The sequence below is a fragment of the Ascaphus truei genome, chromosome 2 (assembly GCF_040206685.1).
Source record: "Ascaphus truei isolate aAscTru1 chromosome 2, aAscTru1.hap1, whole genome shotgun sequence".
Lineage (NCBI taxonomy): Eukaryota > Metazoa > Chordata > Amphibia > Anura > Ascaphidae > Ascaphus > Ascaphus truei.
The window spans coordinates 114,335,469-114,362,716 of record NC_134484.1 but is presented as its reverse complement, the minus strand read 5'-3'; the positions used below and the strand labels follow the sequence as shown (position 1 = coordinate 114,362,716).

Below are 27,248 nucleotides of genomic sequence, written 5' to 3'. Positions count from 1 at the left end.
CTGCAGCCATGAAGTCAGGAGAGGTTCTTGGGTCAGCAGTTGCAGGTAGAGCTTGCAGGATTAAGAGCACAGCACTGCCTTGGAGAATCAGATGCCGAGGGTGAATCAACATTTGTGGATGCCAAGTGTACTGTATGTGCTTCCTTTAGCAGTGTAAATGTGAGTGCCATACAGTGTTCATGTTTTATGGTGTAATGCAGTGGTTTGTGAAACTCTCGGTTACCCCAACCATACACCCCCCCCCCCCCGTCTCTCCCTCTTCTTCCATCCCCCCCCGACACACACTAAGTGCAGACACACGCTGCTACCCTGATCCTTCCTCTCCCTCCTGTCAGCCGGAACTTGATGAGACGTCTGGTGCCGACAGGAGCAGGTAGAGGAAGGATAGCAGTGACCGGGCAGCTGCTGCTGAACTTCGGAGCCGCTGGGTCACTGCTATGTCCCAATTGTCCCAGCTCTTTCTCTCTCTCTCTCTCCTCCCCTCCCCCTTGGTGGCCGCAGAAGCCCTGAGGAGTGGTCACGGAACCCTTGCTGAATATCGCTGGTGTAATATGAAATTTACTTACAGATGTTATCTATATATTTTTACCATGTGTGTGCTGCGTCCTTGCTGAGAAGAAAACCTTGCAAGAAATCTTCATAGGACATCTATTTTACTGAAAAATACAAGTAGGCAGTCATATGGTCTCATTTCTGTAGCCATTTATTTGTTTTTATGTACAGTACGTAATGATCTTGATATTTGTTATTGTAACGATATCTTATCTAGAATATCTGTTTATTCAGAGGCTTACGTGGGGGGAGGAACATATCGTCTAAACAATTATTTTGGAATGTATCTTTTTTTAATTATGTTTTCAGGCAACAATAAATGACAGAAGATGCAAACTAGATGACCCTTCCTTCAATTTTTATATTTAGCACGCGTGTAAACCAATTTCCTTCAACCCCCCAGTGTAAAGTTTGAACAGTAATATACTACAACGGCAATTTAACAACATTTAGATTTCACTTGAACAGGGTACTTACTTGTTTTAAGGGGGATGGGGAGAGGACATAAAACCTAGATGAACATGGGTCTGCACAGACCAGGGCAGATGTTACCGAAAAAACAGGAAAATATTTAAATGAATACTAGATATAAAAGCCAGTCGTGCAGGATACAGCAGATGGATTGAAATATTTAACTTCTTGCAGTGACTGCTGGAGGTTGTTCTGACTGTAACTGCTTTCCCAGGTACTCCCTGAAATACATAATGTACAGAAAATATATTAGCTAACAGAACAGGTACTCTAGAGAACTCATTTCAACATATAATGTTCATGTTGTCTTGTAGCCGAGAATACAGTAGGATCCAGTGGCAAAGCCCTTATTGTGTTTCCAAACACACAGCATTATTTAGCAATGTTCGATTATCTATATATTGTCTAATTACTTGATCAAACTTTTCTAAATCCAGGAGCTAAAGGAGCATAACCATCTGTGTTTTACCTCCGGGAGTCCCCCGATTTAGGAAATATTTACCACAGTACAGTACATACAAGACCAAATACAAGACACCAGATCTGTCTGCAGATTAATGCAATGATGATGCCTGGGAAAAATTATGTTTACAAATGACTCTTCTAAATGCCAAAGCAACGTTAAATGCTGTTGCTATCTACAATGATACTTAAACACAGAAGAGCAAATTATACTCACTGAAGAACAAAAAATGAGATAACTAGATGCAAATTCATCAGAAATCAGTATGTAAACTAATACTCATACAAGACCAATTGCTGTTGAAAAAGACAAATTAGTTTTATTCATTTCTTTTTAATCGAGATAGAGAATAAGAGGTGGGATTTAAAAAAAAATGCATTACACACAGGTTATCAAAAGTGTGTTGCTATTCAAAAATAAAATCTGGTAAGTTTATTTATACATAATACTGAATTTGCTTTCACACCCAATATGCAACACATTTTCTAGAGAAAAAAAAGTCTGTTAAGAGTGCAATGCAGTCTCCCAGCCGAGTCCCTCAACTGAGACCTTTATTAAAGTAAAACAAAAACATGCAACAGAGCCTGAGATCATCAGTTACTGAACTGTTCCAGGCCCTCTGTACACCGTCATTTTATCCATGAAGAACTCCTATGTTGGTACATTAAAGGCAGGATACACTTAATTTTTTTTATCAAGTACTCTCGTTGATTCTCCCCCCCCCCCCCTTACCCATTGTTTACCTTTTTAATGCGTATTGACGTTTTAAACATTCAAAAAGTAAATAGATCAGGGAACTGCAATGTAAACACGTCACATCCATCAATGTAATTAGTAATTCGAGAACTTGGAACTCTCCAAAGGAGGCAGGGAGATGCAATGCAACAAACTAATATAGCAAAATATTGAGAATTAACACTAAAACTTTCTTCAAGAAAGTGGATTCAAATAGCTTCATATTATCAACAAGCAACCATAAACGGTCCTGGATAGATAACATCCCACAAAGCCAGTTTATGCGTATAAGACGTAACTGCAGTTTATTGTCTGATTTTGAGAGCCAATCGGTGCTCTTATTTGATAAATTCATTGAACGTGGATACGATAGGGCCCTCCTTACTAAATCACTAACAAAGGTTTATGACATGGACAGAGAGTCGCTTCTGATACAAAATAAGACTAAAATTGTGACAGAGGATAGAAATATTGACAATGTAATTAAAGTCCCTTTTGTCACTGAGTATAACTCAGTCAGTAGAAATATCCAGAAAATTATAGGTAATAGCTGGAATATTCTATGTAATGACCCCATCCTTGGCCCGTCTCTACAGTCCACACCAAGCTTCATCTACCGTAGAGCAAAAAATTTAAAACACTACCTGGCACCCAGTGATATTGGTCCCCCAATTGATTCACAATCGGGGACAACCTGGTTACCTGTAAAACCTAATGGCAATTTTAGTTGCGGTAGATGCAAAGCTTGCAAAATGCTCCATACTGACCGTAAAAAATTCATTTCAAATACAACAAAGGAATGTTTTACGGTGAAGGACTGCATTTCTTGCAAATCCACACATGTAGTCTATTTGCTCCAATGCCCATGTGGGTACCAATATATTGGACGTACTAAAAGATATTTGAGGATTCGGATACTAGAGCACGCTAGAAACATCAAATTAGGTTTAGAACATCATAGTGTTTCTAGACATTTTAAAAATAAACATAACTGTGACTCTAGTCTTTTGAAATATATTGGTATCCAAATTGTTAACATTGGAAGACGTGGGGGAGATAGAGACAAGATGCTTTCAAAACAGGAAAGTCTGTGGATTTATAAAATGCAAACTCTGTCTCCTTTAGGACTTAATGAAGAACTCGATGTTTGGTCCCTTTACTAAGTAATTTTAAAATTATTTAAAATTATTTTAATTTATTGTTTTAAAATATGTTAAAAATATTTAATAATATTTCAAAATCTGCCATTTTAGAGTATAGGTGTATTCTCTATATAGGTCACAAAACTGATGTTATACCTCTCCTATATATATTTTTCTTTTTTCCTCTTTCATATATACCTTATAGATCTTTTTAAATAACAATTATATTAAGTGTTTGATTTTATGTACTAATATATGTTTTTTTATATTTCTAGCAACATCGCCAAAAAGTTTTTTGTTTGATTAATAAATATATTGTGTGTATTTTATGTAAAATTATGTTTGCTTAGAAACACTTGTGTTTTATTGTACCTCCCACATGAGAGGCTGGACTTTCTGATAAGCAGCCAATCATAAGAGATCTGTGGGTATATGAAGCGCCCCCATGAATTAATCCTCCATTCCCTGACGAAGTGTTGTAAACACGAAATGCGTTGGACTGAGGGCGCATTCATTTATTCCCACATACTGGATGTTTTAATACATTGTCTAATACATTGTCTAATTGCTCGCGACTCCAAGCGGGCACTATACGGGACATTCCTGGGACTTCCAGCTTCCTCAAGCAGTGACTCACTCGCGCACGACGCTGACGCCGCCCGATGACGTCACAGATGTGCGTCTAGCGTTCTCCGAGCAAGCGGCTGACGGTGAGGTTCCCTGCAGCGGCATACATAGCCGAATCATCCTCCGCCCTGTGTGGCGTCTTGAAGCTGGTGTGCAGAGGGCTGGATACAGTTGATAGGACTTTCCACCGTAACACTCGGTATCGGAGTGTTCTCTTCATCTGGAGTGGCAGTTCCCTTGCGGTGACGACTGCTATACCCTGCATGCTGTTCCACGAGACCTGTGAGAAGCCAGCTGACCTAGAAGTCCTGTACCCTGAGCACAGATTGGTAACATGTCCATAACATGTTCTGCTTAAATCTAACTATATTGATGTACGTGTGATACTCACCAGTTTACCAATACAATTTTGTTTAAATATTGCACAATGAGGTTTTTTGCGCTGTCTCTTTCTTTGTTTTTGCATTAGTTTGGTTGTGGAGCGGTACCACGAGCGCAGCAGCATAAACCTCTCATATTGTAAACAGGTTATCTTATTTGTATTATTAATATCACTAAGAGCACATTAACACATTTTTTAGAGCGCAATTCACTTTTTTCTTAGATCAGGGAACTGCAATGTAAACACGTCACATCCATCAATGTAATTAGTAATTCGAGAACTTGGAACTCTCCAAAGGAGGCAGGGAGATGCAATGCAACAAACTAATATAGCAAAATAGAAGCTCGAAATACTCATCTTAAATCACAGCTCAAACTTGTGGAGATTCCCTAAGCTCTGATCATGCATTCATTGCCACGGACTTGAACGGCAGAAAATGCACAAAAATGGCAATTGATGCTTCAGTTGTATCCCCCCGTATGTCTCAAATAAAATATATTTATACCACACCATTTTCAAACAACCTCCTGCTTTAACTGAACGATTCCTCTCAGGCCGTAAATGACATCACAAGACGGGACAGTTGGATAGCACAGTTATGCAACACACTAAACATGGCAGCACACAGACAACCGTGAAGTTCATTACTTGCCATAATTTAGCTTGATTACTTTTTTATCTTAAGTGTTCCTCTTAAAGTATGTGAAACAGTGATGTACAGCTCTGTCCTGTAGGGGTTAACTCTATGTGCTGTAATCACATCAGAGTTGGTATTGTAGGCCTGAACACTGATGAAATTACGCCCATTGTTGAGGAACCAAGGAGAGGTTGATCACCTGCTGAGAGGACATGCTCTGCAAGAAAGCTTTAAGACCTGGGGCTGTATCTGTATTATTTGCCTGTGGAAAGGGACTGTATCAGCATTTTCCTGGCCCACCTTCAACTCCAGTAATCCCAAGAACTGCTCCCCTCTGCACAGGACCAGCGTGCTAAGGGTTAACATGTGCTTGTTCTTTGTTGAATCGGCAACCCCACCCACTGGAATGTAAATGAGCCATGGGAACACAAAGAAAATATATTTTTGTTCACAGATGCATCAGATTCAAGCTCACCCACTCCAGCGCACAGCCGAAGGGCAGCCAAAGGGCGTGAGCCATTCGCTGATGTTAAAGCTGCTCTATTTCTATCTGAAACTCACAAGCCCTTTATCCCGTTCCCAATTTTCCTACTTTATCTGTCCATGAAATGTCTGTGCAGTGACTGTATAACCCTGTTCTTTTATTGTAACCATGTATTTTTTTATAACTCTGTGCCCAGGACATACTTGAAAACGAGAGGTATCTCTCAATGTATTACTTCCTAGTAAAACATTTTTTATAAATAAATAAACAAAATTACCTGGGTCTACGGCCATGTGCAGAGATCTGGAATACTGTTTCGACATAGACTAACTGGCATCTCCCTGATTGGGACAGGGGTATAATTACACCTTCTCCCCAGTCATTAAGGACTTAATATTCTCTGTGAAGATTGTGTGCTGACAGGGGGACTGGCAGAGCCCTATAAAGTTAGAGCGGACAGTGAGTCAGCAGAAGGGAACCGAGGAAACCCAGTGCAGGGGTGTGGGCATCCAGTATAGCTGCGGACTGGGTAGCATTGGCTGGAGTTTTTTGGAGTGAAGCAATGGCAGCAAAATTACAAGTGCTATGCAGCGGGGAGCCCTCAGTTCCTCAGGGAACCCAAACAGGTCAGGTCTTAAGGATATCACTGCTCCAGCACAGGTGGCTCAGTCAAAATGACTGAGCCGCTGATTGACCCACCTGTGCTGGAGCAGGGATATCCTTAAGACCTGACCTGTTGGGGTTCCCTGAGGACTGGAATTGGGAAACACTGCACTACACTATTCAATCCTATACAGAACTTAACTGAGCAGGTGTAATACCTTTCCTTCCCTCCCATACTCCCCCCCCCCTCCTTTCCACCACCCCCATCCCACTCCCCCTCCTTTCCACCAGGTGTATCTAATTTATGGAATAGAGTAAGAATTCTAGTTTATGGCTTTGACAAAGAAAAATGATGACACATTTATGGTGGTCAAAAAAACAGGTTCCATCTGAAAAGAAGATTACTAGTAATACTTTTTTATGTCACTTTATTTTGCAGTGTGTTAGACTTCTGCATCTAAAAATAAGTGTGCTAGGCCAATCCCCTTAATTATTTTGCTTGATTTAATGTATGCATTTAAAATAGATTATATTAATTGGAGGAAAAAAACATTTTTTTTTTTTAACAAATATTCAAAGTCATGCATGCTATTTTTATGCTTCAGTTAGTTGTACTTTTACTCAGTGAAAACAACCAATTATTAGCATGAGCTTCATGGCTGTCAATATGTTTTAGTTATTAGTAGTAGCCGGATTTATAACACAGCCTCAAGTAAACACGAATAGGAATAACATTTTGCTTTCCATAGTTACATTAGTTTTAGGGAAATGCGAAATTATTGCTGCTGTTATGAATCGTCACATTTTTATCTCTGCGCTCGTATAATTGTAACACTTCTGAATACCATAGCTCTACTTTTAGAGGATGCATTAATAAACAGTGTAAAGTTTATAAATAAAATAGAATCTTTCCATATTTCAGGTTATGCTAGCATATGACCTCCATTTTAAAGCCACAAATCTCCCCCACAGGCACCCCATTTATTTTAAGTAATTGGTATTTACGAGTTTCTGGGTGTAGGATGCCAGTGCACACTGAGCTCATTGCCTCATTAGAGCATATGAACAGAATGTAAATATACATATACATAGAATTTTCTATGTAGATATTTGTACTTTGGCATATATGAAGAAAGGTACATATTCATCATAGAAATAATTTTCTTGAGATTGTGGAACCATAGCTTTGATTCAATATGTTCTCGTGGAATAATAAGATGTTATATGTATCTTTATTGTTGGTATTTTTGTTTTTAACATTTTCTTGCATTGATCAAATAATTTAGATCAGTCAGAGGTTTAGGAAATACAGGGAATTTAGGCTGATACGTGCACTGATTTTAAATTGATTCACACGATTTCCCTAATGGACTAATTGATGAGACTATTGATAAGAGAATGGACAACTCATACAGCATATCCTTGACGAAGCGAAGTAATTTGTGAAACACGTAGGGTGGAGTTACCACAGTCCTACGCCATTGCAAATCACTGTGCATAGGAGTGCACAACATCCCCAAGTAACTGTGTTGCAACTGGAAATGGCTTCTTCCATCTGCTCTCGCGAGAGCAAAAGCGCGATTCCAGGCAGCCAGTCATTCAGACGCTGTGTAGGAGGGAAGAGAAGCAGAGCCACCACTCCGACGACCACAGGAGATCCTGCACGCACCAGCAGGTCTGGATAAGACGCACCCAGGACTCCAGAGGTGCCTGCCGGAGGAGAGGCGCAGCTACTCCCTACAAAAACTACTTTTCAATGTGCAATCAATCTCCTGCAAGTAGGATTCCAATTTGTGCTGGCATAAGGAGTGGATTATATCGTAATGTTATACATGTGATTGTTTTTAATGTTTATTAAATGCACTTTTTTCATCTCACTGAGTATTTCCTGCCTCTGAGGAATTCACCAATCTCAAACAATTAGTGTGATATTGTATGTTAAGGTCAATAATAAACCTATGTTTGGTATGTTTTTTCTTTTCATATGCCGACTTCAACCTTGATCCCATCATCGGCAATGGATTAATTGAACATTTAAAAGCACATTGTTCATGGTTGTATTAATTAGGCACATTGTTTAAGATTTTTCTGAATGTTTAATGTTTCTGTATTGGTTGCAATTCCAACACTTGCATAACTCTTGCAAACACATTACTGTACTCTTTAATTAAAGGCATACCAATTAGACCATTTTTGCTGTCGCGCTAGAATTGTACTGATTTGTCAACTTTTTTTAAACTCAAGCTACAGTATAGACATGGCTGCTCGTTATTTGGAGAAGGGATACAGTAAAACAAGTATTATGAAAGGAATATGAGAGAGTAAAAACTATAGGGGTTAGAGAATCATTGTATGACAGGATTGAAAAAAGATGCATCACCAAATATAAGGTTTACTAGTCAATATGGTCAACATTAAGATATTGTGCAAAAAAAAAAAAAATTATCTTACAACATATTTGGCATGTGTTGGTTCATGATAAACATTTGGCAGAAATGATTGGCGATTGACCACAGATGACAGATCCCCTAATTTGAGAAACCTATTGGTCAATCGTCACTTTGATGTTACCAAGTAGATGGTGAGAAAATCAAAAGGAATGTATAAATGTGAAGGTTGTCAAGCGTGTAAATTTGCTAGAACTACTAATTAATTTTTGGATACATCACAGAAAAAATATGTAATTAAGAGTTTTATTAATTGCAAAATAGGAGCAACCTAGATGATTAGATGTGGATGGCCACACATTTGTATAAGAAAAAAAAAATGAGAATTAAGACGATGTATACCGAAACATAAAAATGTTGTTATACTATAAACAATGTAGAAAAAAGATGCAATATATGGAGGCTATGCGCATGAATTGGAATGTATAGAAATTTAGCATGTAACCAGGGGCGTAGCTATAGCCATGCCAGCCCGGGGGCCTGCACTCTTGGGGGGCCCACTCTCCACCCACCCCCCTGTAGGCGCCCATCTGTCTCTTCAGACAGACTGGGTGAGATGGTATGCTGCGGTGGCAGGCCCCCAGCTTTAAACAGAGGATAAGCTGGCAGAGGAAGGAGCAATTGTTACAGAGGCAGAGCAGGACATCCAGGAAGGAGCGCGCTCTAGCAGAAGATACCGGAAGTAAGAGACTTCCGGGTCAGATCGCTAGAGCAGGTATGAGTAGAGATATTTATTCTGTAAGTACTCCAAACAAAAAATTAAGAGACTCCACAGCTATGGTGACCAGACGTCCCGGTTTTTGGAGATATGAGGAGGGGAGTTATGAGGCAGTGAGGGGGAGATATGGAGATATGAGGAGGGGAGGGGGAGATATTAGGAGAGGAGGTGGGGAGGGGGAGATATGAGGAGAGGAGGGAGAGGTATGAGGAGGGGAGGGGCTGTGTGTGTAGGTAAGTGGCTGTGTGTTTGTCACTGTGTGTGTGTCACTGTATGTGCACGTATATTAGGGAGGGAGGTTGAGTGTGGGGAGGGGAGAAAAATACATGGGGGTAGGGGTGTAAGAGAGAGGGGGGAAAGGGTGACTGGGGAGTGAGGTTGGGTGAGAGTGAGAAGGTGTGTGAGAAGGGGGGGGGTTCTTGCAAGGCCGCCGAAACGTGGGTAGGGGCCCCGGTGGAAACATTGTTTCTGGGCCCCGGGAAAGCTGTTTGTGGCCCTGCATGGCAGTGGTGTCACTGACTGCCACGAGGAGAGCAAGAGACCCTATTTTGCAAAGTGTAATATACACACAATGTCAGGAATGTCACATTTTTAAATGTCTTCATTTTAAATCATGCCTACTTTTTTTAATTTAATTTTAATTTATGTCAATTTTCTAATTTTAATTACACATACACACATGCACAGTGAGGGAGCAGAGAGAGCGAGAAAGGGAGGGATGGGGGGGGAGATGAGAGTTTGTGTTATGGGCTAAAGTCGTGAGGGGAGTACCTCAGGGATCGGTACTGGGACCCTTGCTTTTTAACTTGTTTATTAATGATCTTGAGGTTGTCATCGAGAGCAAAGTCTCCATCTTTGCTGATAATATTGTGTAAGGTAATAGAATCAGAGCAGGGTGTAATTTCTCTTCAGAAGGACTTGGAGAGACTGGAAACGTGGGCAGGTAAATGGCAGATGAGGTTTAATACAGATAAATGTTAGGTTATGCATTTGGGATGCAAGAATAAAAAGGCGAATTACAAATTAAATGGGGATAAATTGGGAGAATCCTTGATGGAGAAGGATTTAGGAGTGCTTGTAGACAGCAGGCTTAGCAGTAGTGCCCAAAGTCATGCAGTAGCTGCAAAGGCAAACAAGATCTTGTCTTGCATCAAAAGGGCAATGGATGGAAGGGAAGTAAACATAATTATGCCCCTTTACAAAGCATTAGTAAGACCACACCTTGAATATGGAGTACAATTTTGGGCACCAATCCTAAGAAAAGACATTATGGAACTAGAGAGAGTGCAGAGAAGAGCCAGCAAATTAATAAAGGGGATGGGCAATCTAACTTATGAGTAGAGACTAGCTAAATTACATTTATTTACATTAGAAAAGAGGGGTCTAAGAGGGGATATGATAACTATATACAATATATTTTGGGGACCATACAAGGAGCTTTCAAAAGAACTATTCATCCCAATGGCAGTACAAAGGACTCTGGGGCATCCCTTAAGGTTGGGGGAAAGGAGATTTCACCAGCAACAAAAGGAAAGGGTTCTTTACAGTATGGGCAGTTAAAATGTGGAATTCATTAACCATGGAGACTGTGATGGCAGATACAATAGATTTGTTCAAAAAAATGGTTGGATGTCTTTTTAGATAGGAAAGGTATACAGGGATATACCAAATAAGTACACATGGGAAGGATGATGATCCAGGGATTAATCCGATTGCCAATTCTTGGAGTCAGGAAGGAATTTATTTTTCCCCTTATGAGATATCATTGGATGATATGACTGGGGTTTTTTGTTTGCCTTCCTCTGGATCAATAAGTATAGATATATGATAAAATATCTATTGTCTAAATTTAGCATAGGTTGAACTTGATGGACGGATGTCATTTTTCAACCTCCTACTATGTAACTATATTTAACTATGTTAAGAATCGAAAATAAATACATTTTTGAAGTAGTAATCATCCCCTCGGAACTGGGCATTCTTAGCCAATAATGCCCTGGCTGTAAGAGTTGAAGAGCCCAAGCGAAGCCCCCACCTCTATACACACACTCACACTGCAGGGCCCACCTCTGTATACAGAAACACACACTGCAGCCAAGGTTGCCACCTTCTATTGAAGGCTAACCCGGAGATAACATTTTTTAGATCTATTTATTATATATTTATCTTGTCTTTGGCTGTATCCTCCCCTCCAAATTCCATGAACATGGCTGCGCGACGTTACTTAACGCACATTGCCATAACAACGAGACACTACATGACGTCACACGGCAACAAGTTGACATGACAACATGACGCATTATGGCGCCGAGGCATCACGTGATGCCACATTGTAAGGCAACATGTCACCGCCTGACGTCAGTGTCTCGTTGTCTTGGAAACGGGGTGCGTCATGTGATGTAATTTGTTTAAAAAAAATTATTTATAAATGTGTCCCGGTTTTTCATTTTGAAAATCTGGTCACCCTATCCACAGCTGAAAGAGAGATATGACGCAGTGCCTTTAAGACCAGCATGTATGTGGTTAACAGCGAGTTTGCAAGATATTATGAAGCTGATGAGATGTATAATGTTGTCTTTAAGAACAGCATAAACTACTGCTTATAAAGAAGAAGACTAGGAAAGAAATGTATATACAAAAATAGAGCTAATATTATTAAATCCACCAAGTGACAAAATAAATAAAAACAGTCTAATAATATAACTGAATTAAGTAAAAATGACACAATCATGAATAAAGAATGTAAAGAAATGTGAAAAATAAATACATATACTGTATAAATTTCTCATTGTAGTAATAATAATAATAGAAAGACTGAGTACATGCTGCCTACAAAACCCACAGGTTCTCTACGATGGAGTGTCGCAACTCTAGCTCACACATATATAATATAATATAAATATATATATATATATATATATATATATATATATATATAACGAGAGAGAGAGAAGAGAGAGAAAATGAATGTTAAAATAATAAATAATTTAAGATGGAATTAAACATATTAATGCAATTGCATATGAACAAATAAAACTAAAGGTAAAATGAGCTAGAATTGGGAATACATTTGGGGCCATTCTCTAAAAAAGAGGAAGAGGGATGTTTAGATGAGGCTAACAAAGTCTGCTCAAGTTGTTTTCCGTAAAGGGAAAAATATAAAAAATATACTAGCACCGAGCAGATTGAAATTATTGGACATCCCAGGGCCAAAACATAACAAGCCCAAGGGAAATTTCCGTTGCGACAGAACAAGATGTTAAATGTGTAGGCATATTGTGTTGGATAATTCATTTACCTCTCATACAAATGGCTCCACACACAATATTAATAGCCTCACTACACATGTTATATATGCTTTATCATGTCCTTGCCATATACAGTACATAGGGCGCACCAAGCGACCTTTTAATGTTAGGTTTTTAGAACACCGTGGAGCAATTACTAGGGGAGTGCTTACACACAGTGTCCCGAGGCACTTTGCACAGGCTCACTCTAAAGATCCGTCTGGACTTAGAGTAATAGGGCTTGAAACCATCAATGCTTCCAAACTAGGAGGAGAAAGGTTATAGGCACTATGTGGATTTCCACCCTTGGAACACTGACTCCACTTGCTCTGAATGAATGCAGACACCAGCATTCTGGCCTAAATTGCATCCATTTAAAGTAGCTTCCCATTTCATCTATCTTTTTCCATCCACCACTGGTTCCACATCTCTTTCAATTTTCTTTTGGTTCAAATGTATCCCCAATTCCAGCTCATTTTACCTTTAGTTTTATTTGTTCATATGCAATTGCATTCATTTGTTTAATTCCATCTTAAATTATTATATTAACATTCATAGCTTATTGTGTTGGCAGTGCTTTGATTTTCTGATTTTCGGGTTTCTCCCGTTTTTTTATCATTTGATATCATTTTTCTTGATTGTTTTATTATCTATGTAACTCTGTATGATTAAAAGTAAGTCTTAATCATTAGTTATTACAGTATATGTGGAGTACTGCCCACATGAGTGTGTTGCGCTTCTTTCTCTTTTTCTTCTAGGTATTCTGGTGTGGCAACATCACTTCTGCAGCTGCAGTTTGCTCCATTCCGGATCCGCTATTATCCTCTGGCACTGGACTTTATCCTTTCTATTTTTTATTTTTCATTAATCGGTTTGAATATTTATTTAACAACTATTCTTTTTAATTGTTGTTATAGGTCATTATAGTATTAGGTTTTCCCAGTTGCTACATATATACTGTGCAATATATTTACACCTTTATACTTGGTGTATGTGTGTATATGTGTGTGTGTGTGTGTATGTATGTATATATATATATATATATATATATATATATATATATATATATATATATATATATATATATATATAGAGAGAGATATATATATATATATACATACATACATACACACACACACTAAGTGCAAGTTGTAGCGCTACTTTATTGTTTTTGTTTATATATATATCTCCTTTGAGTGTTGAATTAGATAACTATAATGTGTATATATGCTACAGTTTTCCACAACATGATGTTCACTGTTTTTTTTACTGTTTCTATAAACTGGTTTCAATTGTATATTACTGTATACATATGAATTTATTAGGTTTCTCCAACAGTATTTTTAGGATGTATTTAGTGTGTGTATATATAGTGATGTCACTGTTGGTACCTGTACTGTATATACCGGTATATTCAATTGTGGACCTGATCACAATTTATATGAATTTATAATATCCTTATTTCGGTATTAATACATTTCTACATTTTGATAATGAAATGGTGTTACATTTTTAAGATTGTCATATATCGCCTGTGCCCTATTTACCTTCTCTGTGTTTTGTCATTTCTGTTCTCTCACATAAAAGAGATGGGAGCACCACCTTACTGCAGGGGTAAAGTATATTTGATTTTTACCTTGAGCAGATTGTCTTTATCTCATTTTCTTTTTCTGCTCTCTTTTTTTTCTGTGCACATTAATTTCATCTTTACCCACATGTAGCAACATAATATATTCAATCAATTGTAAGATCCCCATCACTGGATGCTTTAAATTAAATCAGTAGTTTAGTTTAATAAAAAATATGACAAATTGAGAGCATAAATGTAACCCTTTTTGGATTGTGGATGATAAGAACATTGACCAAGTGCAAGGTCACGCCCTATTATTCCCGACAACGCTCTCAGCAATTTAGGATGATGTGTGTACAGTATAAGAACAGTCCAAAAAGTACGTGTTTCCAACAAACAGTAGTGCTCCACACTTTCAATGTTTAACATTTGTCCCACGATTTATAGAGCCCTATTTAACATGGTGAGAAGTCACCGTAGTTAATGTGCCAAAATTACATACATACTGCTGCGGCAGACTTTATTCTAACAAATCACCGGTTTGTCCCTGGCTTGCTCCTGGAATGCGACGCTGTTCACGCGGAACATGCCGCGTTCCCAGCCACCGGTCATGCCCGGCTGACGCGCGGTTGATGTGTTAATTGATAATGGTTCAGGATTTAATAGGCTGCAATGCTTCGCGTGTCCGCCAGATGGCATAAATTCATGAATTGTAATGCAATAAATATATATATATATATATATATATATATATATACATATATATATATATATATACACATATATACATATATATATATATATATATATATATACAGTATACTGTATAACAACAACCCCTATAACCCCTAACATACTGTACACATACAGTACTGTATATGCACATCAATGATACTATAGGCCGGCGGGGGCGAGATGTGTTTGCAGCAGAGAGAGATCCGCTGCTCTCTCTGCGCAAACATCGGCACATTAAAAATTATTTAAAATACATTTTTATACATAGTGTACATGTGCAGGGGGTCTCCGGAGCTGAACCGCATTGGTTTCAGGTCCGGGGACCCCCTGCTTCCCGAGATACAGGCCCCTTTATGAGGTGCCGGTATCCCTCTGCATTTAAAGGTCCCGGTCACGTGACCGCGGAATGTAAACAAAGCAGAGGGATACCGGCACCCCCTAAAGGGGCCTGTATCTCGGGGAGCAGTGGGTCCCCGGACCTAAAACCAAAGCGGTTCCGCTCCGGAGACCCTCTGCACATCTACAGTATGAATAAAACACACATATCAATAAACACTCGTTCCTTACCTTTGCGGCTATGTGCTACGGTAACGAAGCAGCATGAATGTATTTTTAATAATATTGTACAGTGAGCAGTGGGTTCCCTGAGCCAGAAATCAAAGCTCAAGGGACCCCCTGCTCCTGCACAATATTATTAAAATACAGAAATGCTGCTTCATTACCATAGCTGATAGCCGCTAAGGCAATGAAGGGGTTCACCCACCGTGCCCGCTTTATTGTGGGTAGCGGGGGTGGGTGAAGGGGGTATTTGGCCCTTGGTGTGAGTTTAGGACTTGCGGGGGGGTTGCGAGTGCACGTAACCCCTTCACGACCGTAGCAGTTAATACCGCTACGGTCATGAAGGGGTTAACCCCTCCCGCTACCCCACCGCAAACCCTAAACAACGACCGTTGGGGCTAATACCCCCTTCACCCACCCCCGCTACCCACAATAAAAAAAATTCATACATAGCAGCCGCCCAAAAAATAAACAAATAAATCTAAATAAATAAATAAATACATGAAAATAAATAATAAATTTAAAATACATTTTTATTCATAGTGTAGATGTGCAGGGGGTCTCCGGAGCTGAACCGCATTGGTTTCAGGTCCGGGGACCCTCTGCTTCCCGAGATACAGGCCCCTTTATGAGGTGCCGGTATCCCTCTGCATTTAAAGGTCCCGATCACGTGACCGCGGCATGTAAACCAAGCAGAGGGATACCGGCACCCCCTAAAGGGGCCTGTATCTCGGGGAGCAGGGGGTCCCCGGACCTAAAACCAAAGCGGTTCCGCTCCGGAGACCCTCTGCACATCTACAGTATGAATAAAACACACACATCAATAATGAATCGTTCCTTACCTTTGCGGCTATGTGCTATGGTAACGAAGCAGCATGAATGTATTTTTAATAATATTGTACAGTGAGCAGGGGGTTCCCTGAGCCAGAAATCAAAGCTCAGGGGACCCCCTGCTCCTGCACAATATTATTAAAATACAGAAATGCTGCTTCATTACCATAGCTGATAGCCGCTAAGGCAATGAAGGGTTAAGGCAGAATAGCATGTTTATTGGGGACATTTGCCCCCAATAAACATTGCAATAAACAACATACAGTACACGCCCTGTGTATTTAAAATACATAAACAATAATAAACACATTAAATACATATTTTTAATGTGTCTGTTAAACCTCCCTGCCTTGACTGTAATCTATGTAAGGCCCCCTCCCCGTAATGTGTCTGTTAAATCTCCCTGGCCTGTGTTTCTGTGAGTGCAGTGTATGTAAATGTGGGGAGGTGGATCCCGATGTGCATATAATGCAGCGCCTCACTGCCAATGGCCCACCCCGTGAGGCCTAACCACCCACACCCACTACCCACTACCCACGGCCCCTCCGCTGCTGCAAAACAGAGACAAAAATTAAAACATCCAAAGTAATGTCCCCTAACCCCTTAATCACCATAGCGGTTATTAACCGCTACAGTCATTAAGGGGTTAACCCACCCTCACCCACTACTCGGGACGCCTACATACCCTCCCACATTAACCCCCCACCCCGTGAGGCCTAACCACCCTCACCCACTACCCACAAGGGAGGCCTACCCACATACCCCCCACCCCCAGTACCCACAATAAAAACAATACAGTGACCCACAATAAGCATCATTATATTTATTAAATACATTACCCACCCCCTGTGCCCCCCCCATAAATACAAGATTTATCCTTTTACAAACAGGATTCATAACGCAGCCCCACGCGAGTCCCCGGTGGGCTGGCGGGGCACCTGACAGACCTACAGGGTACCAGCAGCCCTTTTCAAACAGGTTCTGGAGGCCTGCTGGTGGGTCCCGCCAGCACCATGGCCCCCAGGTGGTCTCCTTGGGTCACCGTGGGCCACAATTGGGTCCCCACGGTAGGCCCGCGGATGTCTGGGAGCCCCGGGTCAGACCCACAGGTGTCTGCGGGGCCTCGTGTGGTTCCCACGGGGGTCTGGGGAACTCACGAGTGCTCACTACGGGTCCGCGGTGCCCCCACAGAAGTGGGACCACACATCATCATCCCCGCACCTATGGGTTGGCGGTGCCCCCACAGATGTGAGGCCACCGCTTCATCCCCGCAGACTACGGGTCCCCGGTGCCCCCACAGATGTGAGGCCACCGCTTCATCCCCGCATGTGTCACCCATGGTACCACCAGCCTGATACCCGTGAGATAACCGAGGAGATCCGCAGGTGGTCTCCAGAGGTCCCACGCAGAACCACGGAACAAACCCTGAATGTAAAAAAAATAAACCTGGCCTATACATTCAATACATACACCCCCCAACCCCCAACACCTACAGTACAATAATGTGCAAAATAACTATTATCCAGATATGGATAATAGATTAATTGCCCATTATTAAAAACATTAACTAGCATATTCAAATAAATAAAGTACTACTGACCTCATCAATAAGAAGTCTCCGTCGCCAGCGACATCCTTGTCTTGCCCACAAAATACATAGCAAATACAAAGCCAATACATTGCAAGTACATTCAGATATCAATTAGCCCCTTAAAAACCTTATCAGATAATAACCGCAAAGGTAATTAAGGGGTTAAGCCACACTGGCCCGATACCCACTCTTCACCCATGAATTTGTACAGTGGCTTCATCATGCAACTATATATACACATTATATATATATATACACTATATATATATATATATATATACACTATATATATATATATATATATATATATATATATAAATAAGAGAGAGAGAGAGAGAGAGAGAGAGAGAGAGAGAGAGAGAGAGAGAGAGAGAGAGAGAGAGAGAGATTTATACAGTATATACACACATGATGAACCAATATACAAATAAATGTAGAAGGGTTATCAAAACCATACTGTACTACACATAACACTTCTCCATACAGACACACTACATTACAATGAATTTCCTTTAATAATCCTAACTGATCTTACAATCTAAATCATCAAATGCCAATGAAAAAACTCACATTCCAATTAATACATTGCATTTACATTGTATAAATGATGCATAAAATCTATGCACCATATACATTCTGCAAATGAATGTTAACAATATCATTGCAAGCAAAATACAAATACCTCCAAACACGTAAACTATTTTAACCAATCAAGTAAACAAAAATCAATTAGCAATCATTATTTACATCCCTAAACAATTGACAGTCCATCCCGAACAATGAAACTAATTAACTAATTCACGCCTGGAGCAGAACAATTTAGCATGTGAAAAATCAATAAGTACCAACCAGAATACAAACTTTAAAACCAAGGCTAACCCTGAACACAGGCACACAATACAATATCAACAATTACATCTATCTAATTTTAAAATACTTTAAACACACAATAAAGCATAGCAGCATAGACAAATTAATTTAAAACACATCAAATCAAGCTTTTAAAACAACATCACTTCTTACCCTGTATGTATATATCTCTCTAGACATATATACATACATACATACAGTGGCAAGAAATGATATACCACCAAAAAAAAAATACACATGTTAAAAAAGCTTTTAAAAAAAATTACAAGCACAATTAAATACATTTCTTTAGTTCACTTACCATTACTTGGCCCCACCGACTCCCGTTGCGCACCTTACTCATGAACCAATCCACCAGGCACAGGAACCCATAAAATAATAAACCATAAAAAAATAAACATTACACTAAAAATCCAAATCAATCCACGGGTCTTCTAATTGTAATCCATCTTCATCTGTATTCTTCTTTCTTCTATCTTCTTCCGGGCGGGGTCTTCTTCCCGTCTTCGGCCACGCCCTGGCCTTTTTCTTCTGTAGGAGGTCCTTCCTCCTCGGAGTCTGGCTTCAAAATGAGACGACATAGGCTTTTAAAGGACTATGACGTCACATTTTCGTCATATGGTTCCCACGGCCCTGATTGGGCCGTGAAAACCACGTGTTTTGGCCGATAAAAATAAAAATTATGACGTCACTTAAAGGCAATGAAAGCACAGCCAATCAGAATGGCTTTGCTTCAATTGCCTTTAAGATGACGTCATTAAAAGAAACATGGCCGGCCTCACATGGTACGGTAGCCATTCAGAGCGTGGGAACTCCATCCCTACTCTGATTGGCTCTAGTATACCATGTGACAGAGGCTTGGGGGAGAAAGGATGTGACGTCATTGAAAGCCTGTCACAGGGGTGGGTATCGGGCCAGTGTGGCTTACCCCTTAATTACCTTTGCGGTTATTATCTGATAAGGTTAATTGATATCTGAATGTACTTGCAATGTATTGGCTTTGTATTTGCTATGTATTTTGTGGGCAAGACAAGGATGCCGCTGGCGATGGAGACTTCTTATTGATGAGGTCAGTAGTACTTTATTTATTTGAATATGCTAGTTAATGTTTTTAATAATGGGCAATTAATCTATTATCCATATCTGGATAATAGTTATTTTGCACATTATTGTACTGTAGGTTTTGGGGGGGGGGGGGAGGGGGTGTATGTATTGAATGTATAGGCCAGGTTTATTTTTTTTACATTCGGGGTTTGTTCCGTGGTTCTGCGTGGGACCTCTGGAGACCACCTGCGGGTCTCCTCAGGTATCAGGCTGGTGGTTCCACGGGTGACACATGTGGGGATGAAGCGGTGGCCTCACATCTGTGGGGGCACCACGGACCCGTAGTCTGCGGGGATGAAGCGGTGGCCTCACATCTGTGGGGGCACCGCCGACCCATAGGTGCGGGGATGATGATGTGTGGTCCCACTTCTGTGGGGGCACCGCGGACCCGTAGTGAGCACTCGTGAGTTCCCCAGAACCCTGTGGGAACCACCCGAGGCCCCGCAGACACCTGTGGGTCTGACCCGGGGCTCCCAGACATCCGCGGGCCTACCGTGGGGACCCAATTGTGGCCCACGGTGACCACCTGGGGGCCATGGTGCTGGCGGGACCCACCAGCAGGCCTCCAGAACCTGTTTGAAAAGGGCTGCTGGTACCCTGTAGGTCTGTCAGGTGCCCCGCCAGCCCACCGGGGACTCGCGTGGGGCTGCGTTATGAACCCTGTTTGTAAAAGGATAAATCTTGTATTTATGGGGGGGCACAGGGGGTGGGTAATGTATATAATAAATATAATGATGCTTATTGTGGGTCACTGTATTGTTTTTATTGTGGGTACTGGGGGTGGGGGGGTATGTGGGTAGGCCTCCCTTGTGGGTAGTGGGTGAGGGTGGTTAGGCCTCACGGGGTGGGGGGTTAGTGTGGGAGGGTATGTAGACGTCCCGAGTGGTGGGTGAGGGTGGGTTAACCCCTTAATGACTGTAGCGGTTAATAACCGCTATGGTGATTAAGGGGTTAGGGGACATTACTTTGGATGTTTTAATTTCTGTCTCTCTTTTGCAGCAGCGGAGGGGCCATGGGCAGGTGGGTAGTGGGTGTGGGTGGTTAGGCCTCACGGGGTGGGCCATTGGCAGTGAGGCGCTGCATTATATGCACATCAGGATCCCCCTCCCCCTCCCCACATTTACATACACTGCACTCAGAAACACAGGCCAGGGAGATTTAACAGACACATTAGGGGGAGGGGGCCTTACACAGATTACAGTCACGGCAGGGAAGTTTAACAGACATATTAGGGGGAGGCGGCCTTACATAGATTACAGTCAAGGCAGGGAGGTTTAACAGACACATTAAAAATATGTATTTAATGTATTTATTGTTGTTTATGTATTTTAAATACACAGGGCGTGTACTGTATGTTGTTTATTGCAATGTTTATTGGGGGCAAATGTCCCCAATAAACATGCTATTCTGCCTTAACCCTTCATTGCCTTAGTGGCTATCAGCTATGGTAATGAAGCAGCATTTCTGTATTTTAATAATATTGTGCAGGAGCAGGGGGTCCCCTGAGCTTTGATTTCTGGCTCAGGGAACCCCCTGCTCACTGTATAATATTATTAAAAATACATTCATGCTGCTTCGTTACCATAGCACATAGCCGCAAAGGTAAGGAACGATTCTTTATTGATGTGTGTGTTTTATTCATACTGTAGATGTGTAGAGGGTCTCCGGAGCGGAACCGCTTTGGTTTTAAGTCCGGGGACCCCCTGCTCCCCGAGATACAGGCCCCTTTAGGGGGTGCCAGTATCCCTCTGCTTGGTTTACATGCCGCGGTCACGTGATCGGGACCTTTAAATGCAGAGGGATACCGTCACCTCATAAAGGGGCCTGTATCTCGGGAAGCAGGGGGTCCCCGGACCTGAAACCAATGCGGTTCAGCTCCGGAGACCCCCTGCACATCTACACTATGAATAAAAATGTATTTTAAATTTATTTATTTTCATGTATTCATTTATTTAAATTTATTTATTTATTTTTTGGGCGGCTGCTGTGTGTGAATTTTTTTTATTGTGGGTAACGGGGATGGGTGAAGGGGGTATTAGCCCCAACGGTGGTTGTTTAGGGCTTGCAGGGGGGGGGTAGCGGGAGGGGTTAACCCCTTCATGACCGTAGCGGTATTAACTGCTACGGTCGTGAAGGGGTTAAGTGCACCCGCAACCCCCCCGCAAGTCCTAAACTCACACCAAGGGCCAAATACCCCCTTCACCCACCCCCGCTACCCACAATAAAGCGGGCACGGTGGGTTAACCCCTTCATTGCCTTAGCGGCTATCAGCTATGGTAATGAAGCAGCATTTCTGTATTTTAATAATATTGTGCAGGAGCAGGGGGTCCCCTGAGCTTTGATTTCTGGCTCAGGGAACCCCCTGCTCACTGTACAATATTATTAAAAATACATTCATGCTGCTTCGTTACCATAGCCCATAGCCGCAAAGGTAAGGAATGATTCTTTATTGATGTGTGTGTTTTATTCATACTGTAGATGTGCAGAGGGTCTCCGGAGCGGAACCGCTTTGGTTTTAGGTCCGGGGACCCCCTGCTTCCCGAGATACAGACCCCTTTAGGGGGTGCCGGTATCCCTCTGCTTGGTTTACATGCCGCGGTCACGTGATCGGGACCTTTAAATGCAGAGGGATACCGGCACCTCATAAAGGGGCCTGTATCTCGGGAAGCAGGGGGTCCCCGGACCTGAAACCAATGCGGTTCAGCTCCGGAGACCCCCTGCACATGTACACTATGAATAAAAATGTATTTTAAATAATTTTTAATGTGCCGATGTTTGCGCAGAGAGAGCAGCGGATCTCTCTCTGCTGCAAACACATCTCGCCCCCGCCGGCCTATAGTATCATTGATGTGCATATACAGTACTGTATGTGTACAGTACTGTATGTTAGGGGTTATAGGGGACGGCTTCAAAGACAACAGCTCGCAAACGCCCCCATGAGTTTTTACACGGCATTGCAGTATTGCAGACAGCGGGAATAAAATGCTTAAATCACAGCCGCGAAAATAACGCAATACACCCCGGGCGAAAACGACACAAAACCGCACATCACCGGGATATTCTGAAATTCGCGGAGCTAGCCGAGTTAGAATAAAGTTGGTCGCCACTGTACATAGTTATATAGTATGTAAATAGTGACATAGTCTGCAGACTTCCACTTTAAGTGAAGTAAAACATTGTTAATTGTGTGTTAAATGCTTCGCACCATAAGGTGCTAATGAGAAAAAAACACTCTCTATTAGTGGATACCTCTAAAGAAGCATAGGTCCCTTTTATTCACCCCCTCAAATATGCTTCTGCATCAAATGCTTTTCCATCCTCTAGGGTAGATTTTATGCTGGACATAAGAACAAGTACAAAACTTGTCACGTTGAATAAGGATTTTGTGTTCTGCACATTTTATTAGGCAGTATTTCTCTTGTGGGGAAAAAAAGAATTTTGTGGGAAAAAAATAAAAATAAAAAAAGATCCCAAAGCTTTGACGGCACACTGGGGTGTTTAACGATGCTTGGGGTACTGGTTATTATGTGAAATATTGAACCGTTACCATGTAGTACAACGTATTGCATTTGAAGCAGAGGTGAGGAGAAATGGTGAATACTGTAAAATTCCAGTAGTGTATTGTTTTGAAATAGAAAATATACAGGTGCAGTAATATCACTGCACTTCAGTTTTATTAGCAATAAAAAGATGAAAATCCACAGAGCTGGATTATTTTGTGTTATAAGCAAGAAATCGCAGATGATTTTTACCTCTCACTTTAACTTTTTTTCCCCCCATCTTAAAATGGGAATAGTGACAAAGATTATCTAGGGATGTCATTTCAATGACATTATAGGCTAAAGCTGTTTCATTCCGGGCATTATTGAAATTCCTGCTCTGATTGGATAATGCCCGGAATTTTAACCAATCAGTAATGGCCTGGAATGTTTGGCACCCTGCCATGTTTTTCAGCCAATCAGCTTTTAGTTCTCATTCACAAAAAGTGAGATCAGCTCTTAGACAGGGGAGGTGATTGGACAGGAGGCCGCTGCAAGGCACCGACTCCTCCACCACCCTGCCTGCAGAGAGCTCCACACAGGAGAGTGAGGGGGAAGGTTTGTGTGTCTGTTGTGTATGTGTAAAGGGGGGCAGCAGTGTTTTATTGGTGGGTGGGTGTGTTTTGTGGGTGTAGAGGGTGGCTGCAGTGTGTGTGTCTTCAGAGTGTATTTTGTGGGTGGAGTAGGGGTGCAGAGTGTTGTGTGTGTGGGGGGGTTTACAGGGGGCTGCAGTGGGTGTAGGGAGGGGGCTGCTGGTGTGTGTTTTTGTGGATGTAGAGGTGCAGAGTCTGTTTTGTTGGTTTGTGTGTCTCAGCAGTGTGTGTTTTGTGGGTGCAGAGGGGGGCATGCAGTGTGTTTTGTGGGTGGAGGAGGGGTGTAGAGTGTTTTGTGTGTGTCTGTCTACAGTGTGTGGGTTTACAGGGGTCTGCAGTGGGTGTAGAGTGGGGGCTGCTGGTGTGTGTTTTTTAGATGTAGAGGGGGCAGCAGTCTGTTTTGTTGGTGTGTGTGTGTCTGTAGTGTGTGCTGTGGGTGTAGAGGGGGGCTGCAATATGTGTGTGTGTGTGTGTGTGTGTGTGTGTGTGTGTGTGTGTGTGTGTGTGTGTGTGTGTGTAGTGGGTGTAGAGGGTGGAGGAGGGCTGCAGTGTGTTTTGGTGTGTGTCTGCAGTTTTGTGGTTTTACAGGGGGCTGCAGTGTATGTTTGTGGGTGTAGAGGGGGGACTGCTGTGTGTAGGGTAGACTGCAGAGTGTGTTTGTGTATTTGGGGGAGCGAGGACAGTGTGTGTTTTTAGTGTAGTGTGTGTGTGTGTAGCCCTGTTTCCCCTTGAATACAGAAATGCTACCAATGCTGTTATTAACCTGTTGGCTTGCAGGGCCTGAGCCTCTGCCACGGAGAGCCTGGGGCGATATATTACAACTATTTGATGCAGCGCCTCCACCTGGGAGGGATCCCCACAGAGTGTGATTTGCCCCTCACAGGAACCCAACACAATAATATGCACACTTTACATAACATAACAAGTACCTTTACTGCTATACCACTGTAGTAATATATGCATAACTATCACATACCCTTTCTCTCTAAGAATACAACTAGCCAAGTCGTCTTGCAGGACGCAACCCTCCACTGTGTCCAATGTCCCACACCCAAACCCCAATGTGTGGTGACCACGCGGCCCACTATTATAAGAATGGTATAGGTGGTGCACTTTGTGTATGGTTACCTGCCGAGCGCTCTTGCGCCCGGGCCAGCAGACAACTTAAAAAAGGATCCCTTCCGCGACGTCCTTCCAGGGCGATCCCACCCGGATAGTATCTCTTTATATGGTGAGGTCTGATCCAAGACCTCTCCTCAGGGAGTTCAGCGTCCGCTGTGTCCCTAAACTAATCAGCACTAGTGGGGCAGGTTCCCTACTATAGGGCCTGTCCCTACAGCAACCACAAACTGTGAAGTGACTCAGGGCCTATCTGGGGCCTAGGGGAATTCTCTGGCCTAGTGCAGAGACTACTTGCCTCTCTGCACAGAAACCTCCTACCCATTTCCCTTCCGACTGCCAGCGTGCTCCCCTGCGCAACCTCCTACTTCCCTTCCTGAGAAGATCCTATCACCCTATTGGTTCCCTGGCATCAGGTAGTCGTCCCCAATACTCCTGGGACTTGTAGTCCCCTGCTAGAGTCTCCTCCTGATTGGCTGCCTATCGCATGCTTTAGCCTGCGCATGCACGAACTGCCTGGAGGAGTCGCCGCAACTCGGACTCCACTGCGCATGTGCAATCACCAAAATGGCGGTGCCCTACGTTCGGGCTGCCGAGGAGTCTCCAGAGTACCGGAGCGCTCCTTGCACTAGCCCCCACCTTCCGGACGAGCTGTTGGCGACTCGGCCGCCCCCGCAACTCTCGGGCGCTCAGCGGAGGTAGGGGGCGCGGGGGGGGGGTAACCGGGAACCTGGCTACATGTGTATAGAGGGGTTTGTGTGTGTGTATGTGTGTATATATGGAGGTTGCTGTGTGTATGTACAATTTCCTTTTAATAAACGTGCAGTAAAAGCATAAGAATATAGACAATCATGCTGATAAAAATCAAGGACTACAAAAGTGTATCTATTTTTATGATTTTTTTTTTTTTTTAAAGCCTCTATTTAGCCTATAATAGTAATAATCCCCTCAGAACAGGGCATTAGTTCCCTGGCATTATTGGCCAGTAATGCCCTGTTCCTCTGGGATTATTACTTAATTATGGCCTGTTGAGATTCCCCATCCTTATACGCAGCAGCAGCTCTGCAGCATGTGTGCGATTGCCTCTCTTATAAATGGAACCATTTTGTCTGGAGAAAACCAATATTAAATATAAAAAGATCTCATCACATCCAAATATGAGACAGTCTATTACATAATTATCTATACCTCTTTTTTTTTTTTTATCAAGAAGTCTGTGCAACAGCTCCCATCCAAATGACATGCAGTATGATGTGAAGTTCAGAGTGAATTGCTTCTGAAAACACATTAGTGGCTTACCTTGAATTCTAAAATCCATCCACGTACAGTATTTAAGTATAAAGTAACTCTAAAACATTACCAGAGAACTGCAACCTCGATAGTACATTTCGCATTCATTTGAAACATAAAAATACCTTTGTCAATCTTGTACATAATAGGGGCATTTACCAAGGCCATTTAGTAACAAGCAGAATCAGGGCTGCCTAATGAAAACAATACCGATATAAATAAAATATTCTTATTGCTATAACATTCTGAACTGAATTGTCCTTGGTATCTAGTGTATGCAGCACACACATTATAATATGCATTCTTGTTACCGGCTTAGCAATACGAAGCTGCTACGACAACTCCTTCACACACACATTCTATTAAAAGCTGTACAAGTGTGTGTCAAACTAACAGGCAAGAATGGTTAAAGAAATATACTGGGCTGAGATGGGGGAGGGAGTGTTTCTGCAAAAGACATATACATTAATAAAACTGATAAAAACAAAAGCTAACTGTAGCAGATACACCTGAATCATCGATAATTTCCTACGCTAGAATTTTAAACAGATCAAACATAGATGTGCTTCCTAAAGGCCTTAACCGAATACCAACCACACACACAAAAAAAAAAACAAGAAACGGCATCTTAAACATCGAGCACACTTGGAATATCCATACTGTATACAGTATATCTACCGATCACAAAAATATATAAACACCTCGTTGCTCAAATTACAAACAAAAAACACTCAGAACAAGAACACATAAAAACAGCTAAAAATCATTTAAAAAACAAAACATATGCTAGTATGGACACGGCCACATATAACATTGTAGTGGGGGGAAAGCAGGATGTAAATAGACCAATATTAAATATAATGAACGCGCTAAACTTCCAAATGGAGCTCAACTAGATTC

General features: G+C 41.8%; 1 protein-coding gene across 4 annotated transcripts in view; it reads right to left on the bottom strand.

Moving 5' to 3' along the window:
* Nucleotides 1-680: 680 nt before the first annotated feature.
* Nucleotides 681-27,248, bottom strand: part of ATP6V1H (ATPase H+ transporting V1 subunit H) — a 106,907-nt gene continuing 80,339 nt past the window's right edge. For all 4 annotated transcript variants that reach the window (XM_075584362.1, XM_075584370.1, XM_075584375.1 and 1 more), the window contains exon 15: nt 681-1,244. In XM_075584362.1, the coding sequence (XP_075440477.1) occupies nt 1,184-1,244 (61 nt within the window). In that variant the 3' untranslated portion in view covers nt 681-1,183. The remainder of the gene's footprint in view (nt 1,245-27,248) is intronic.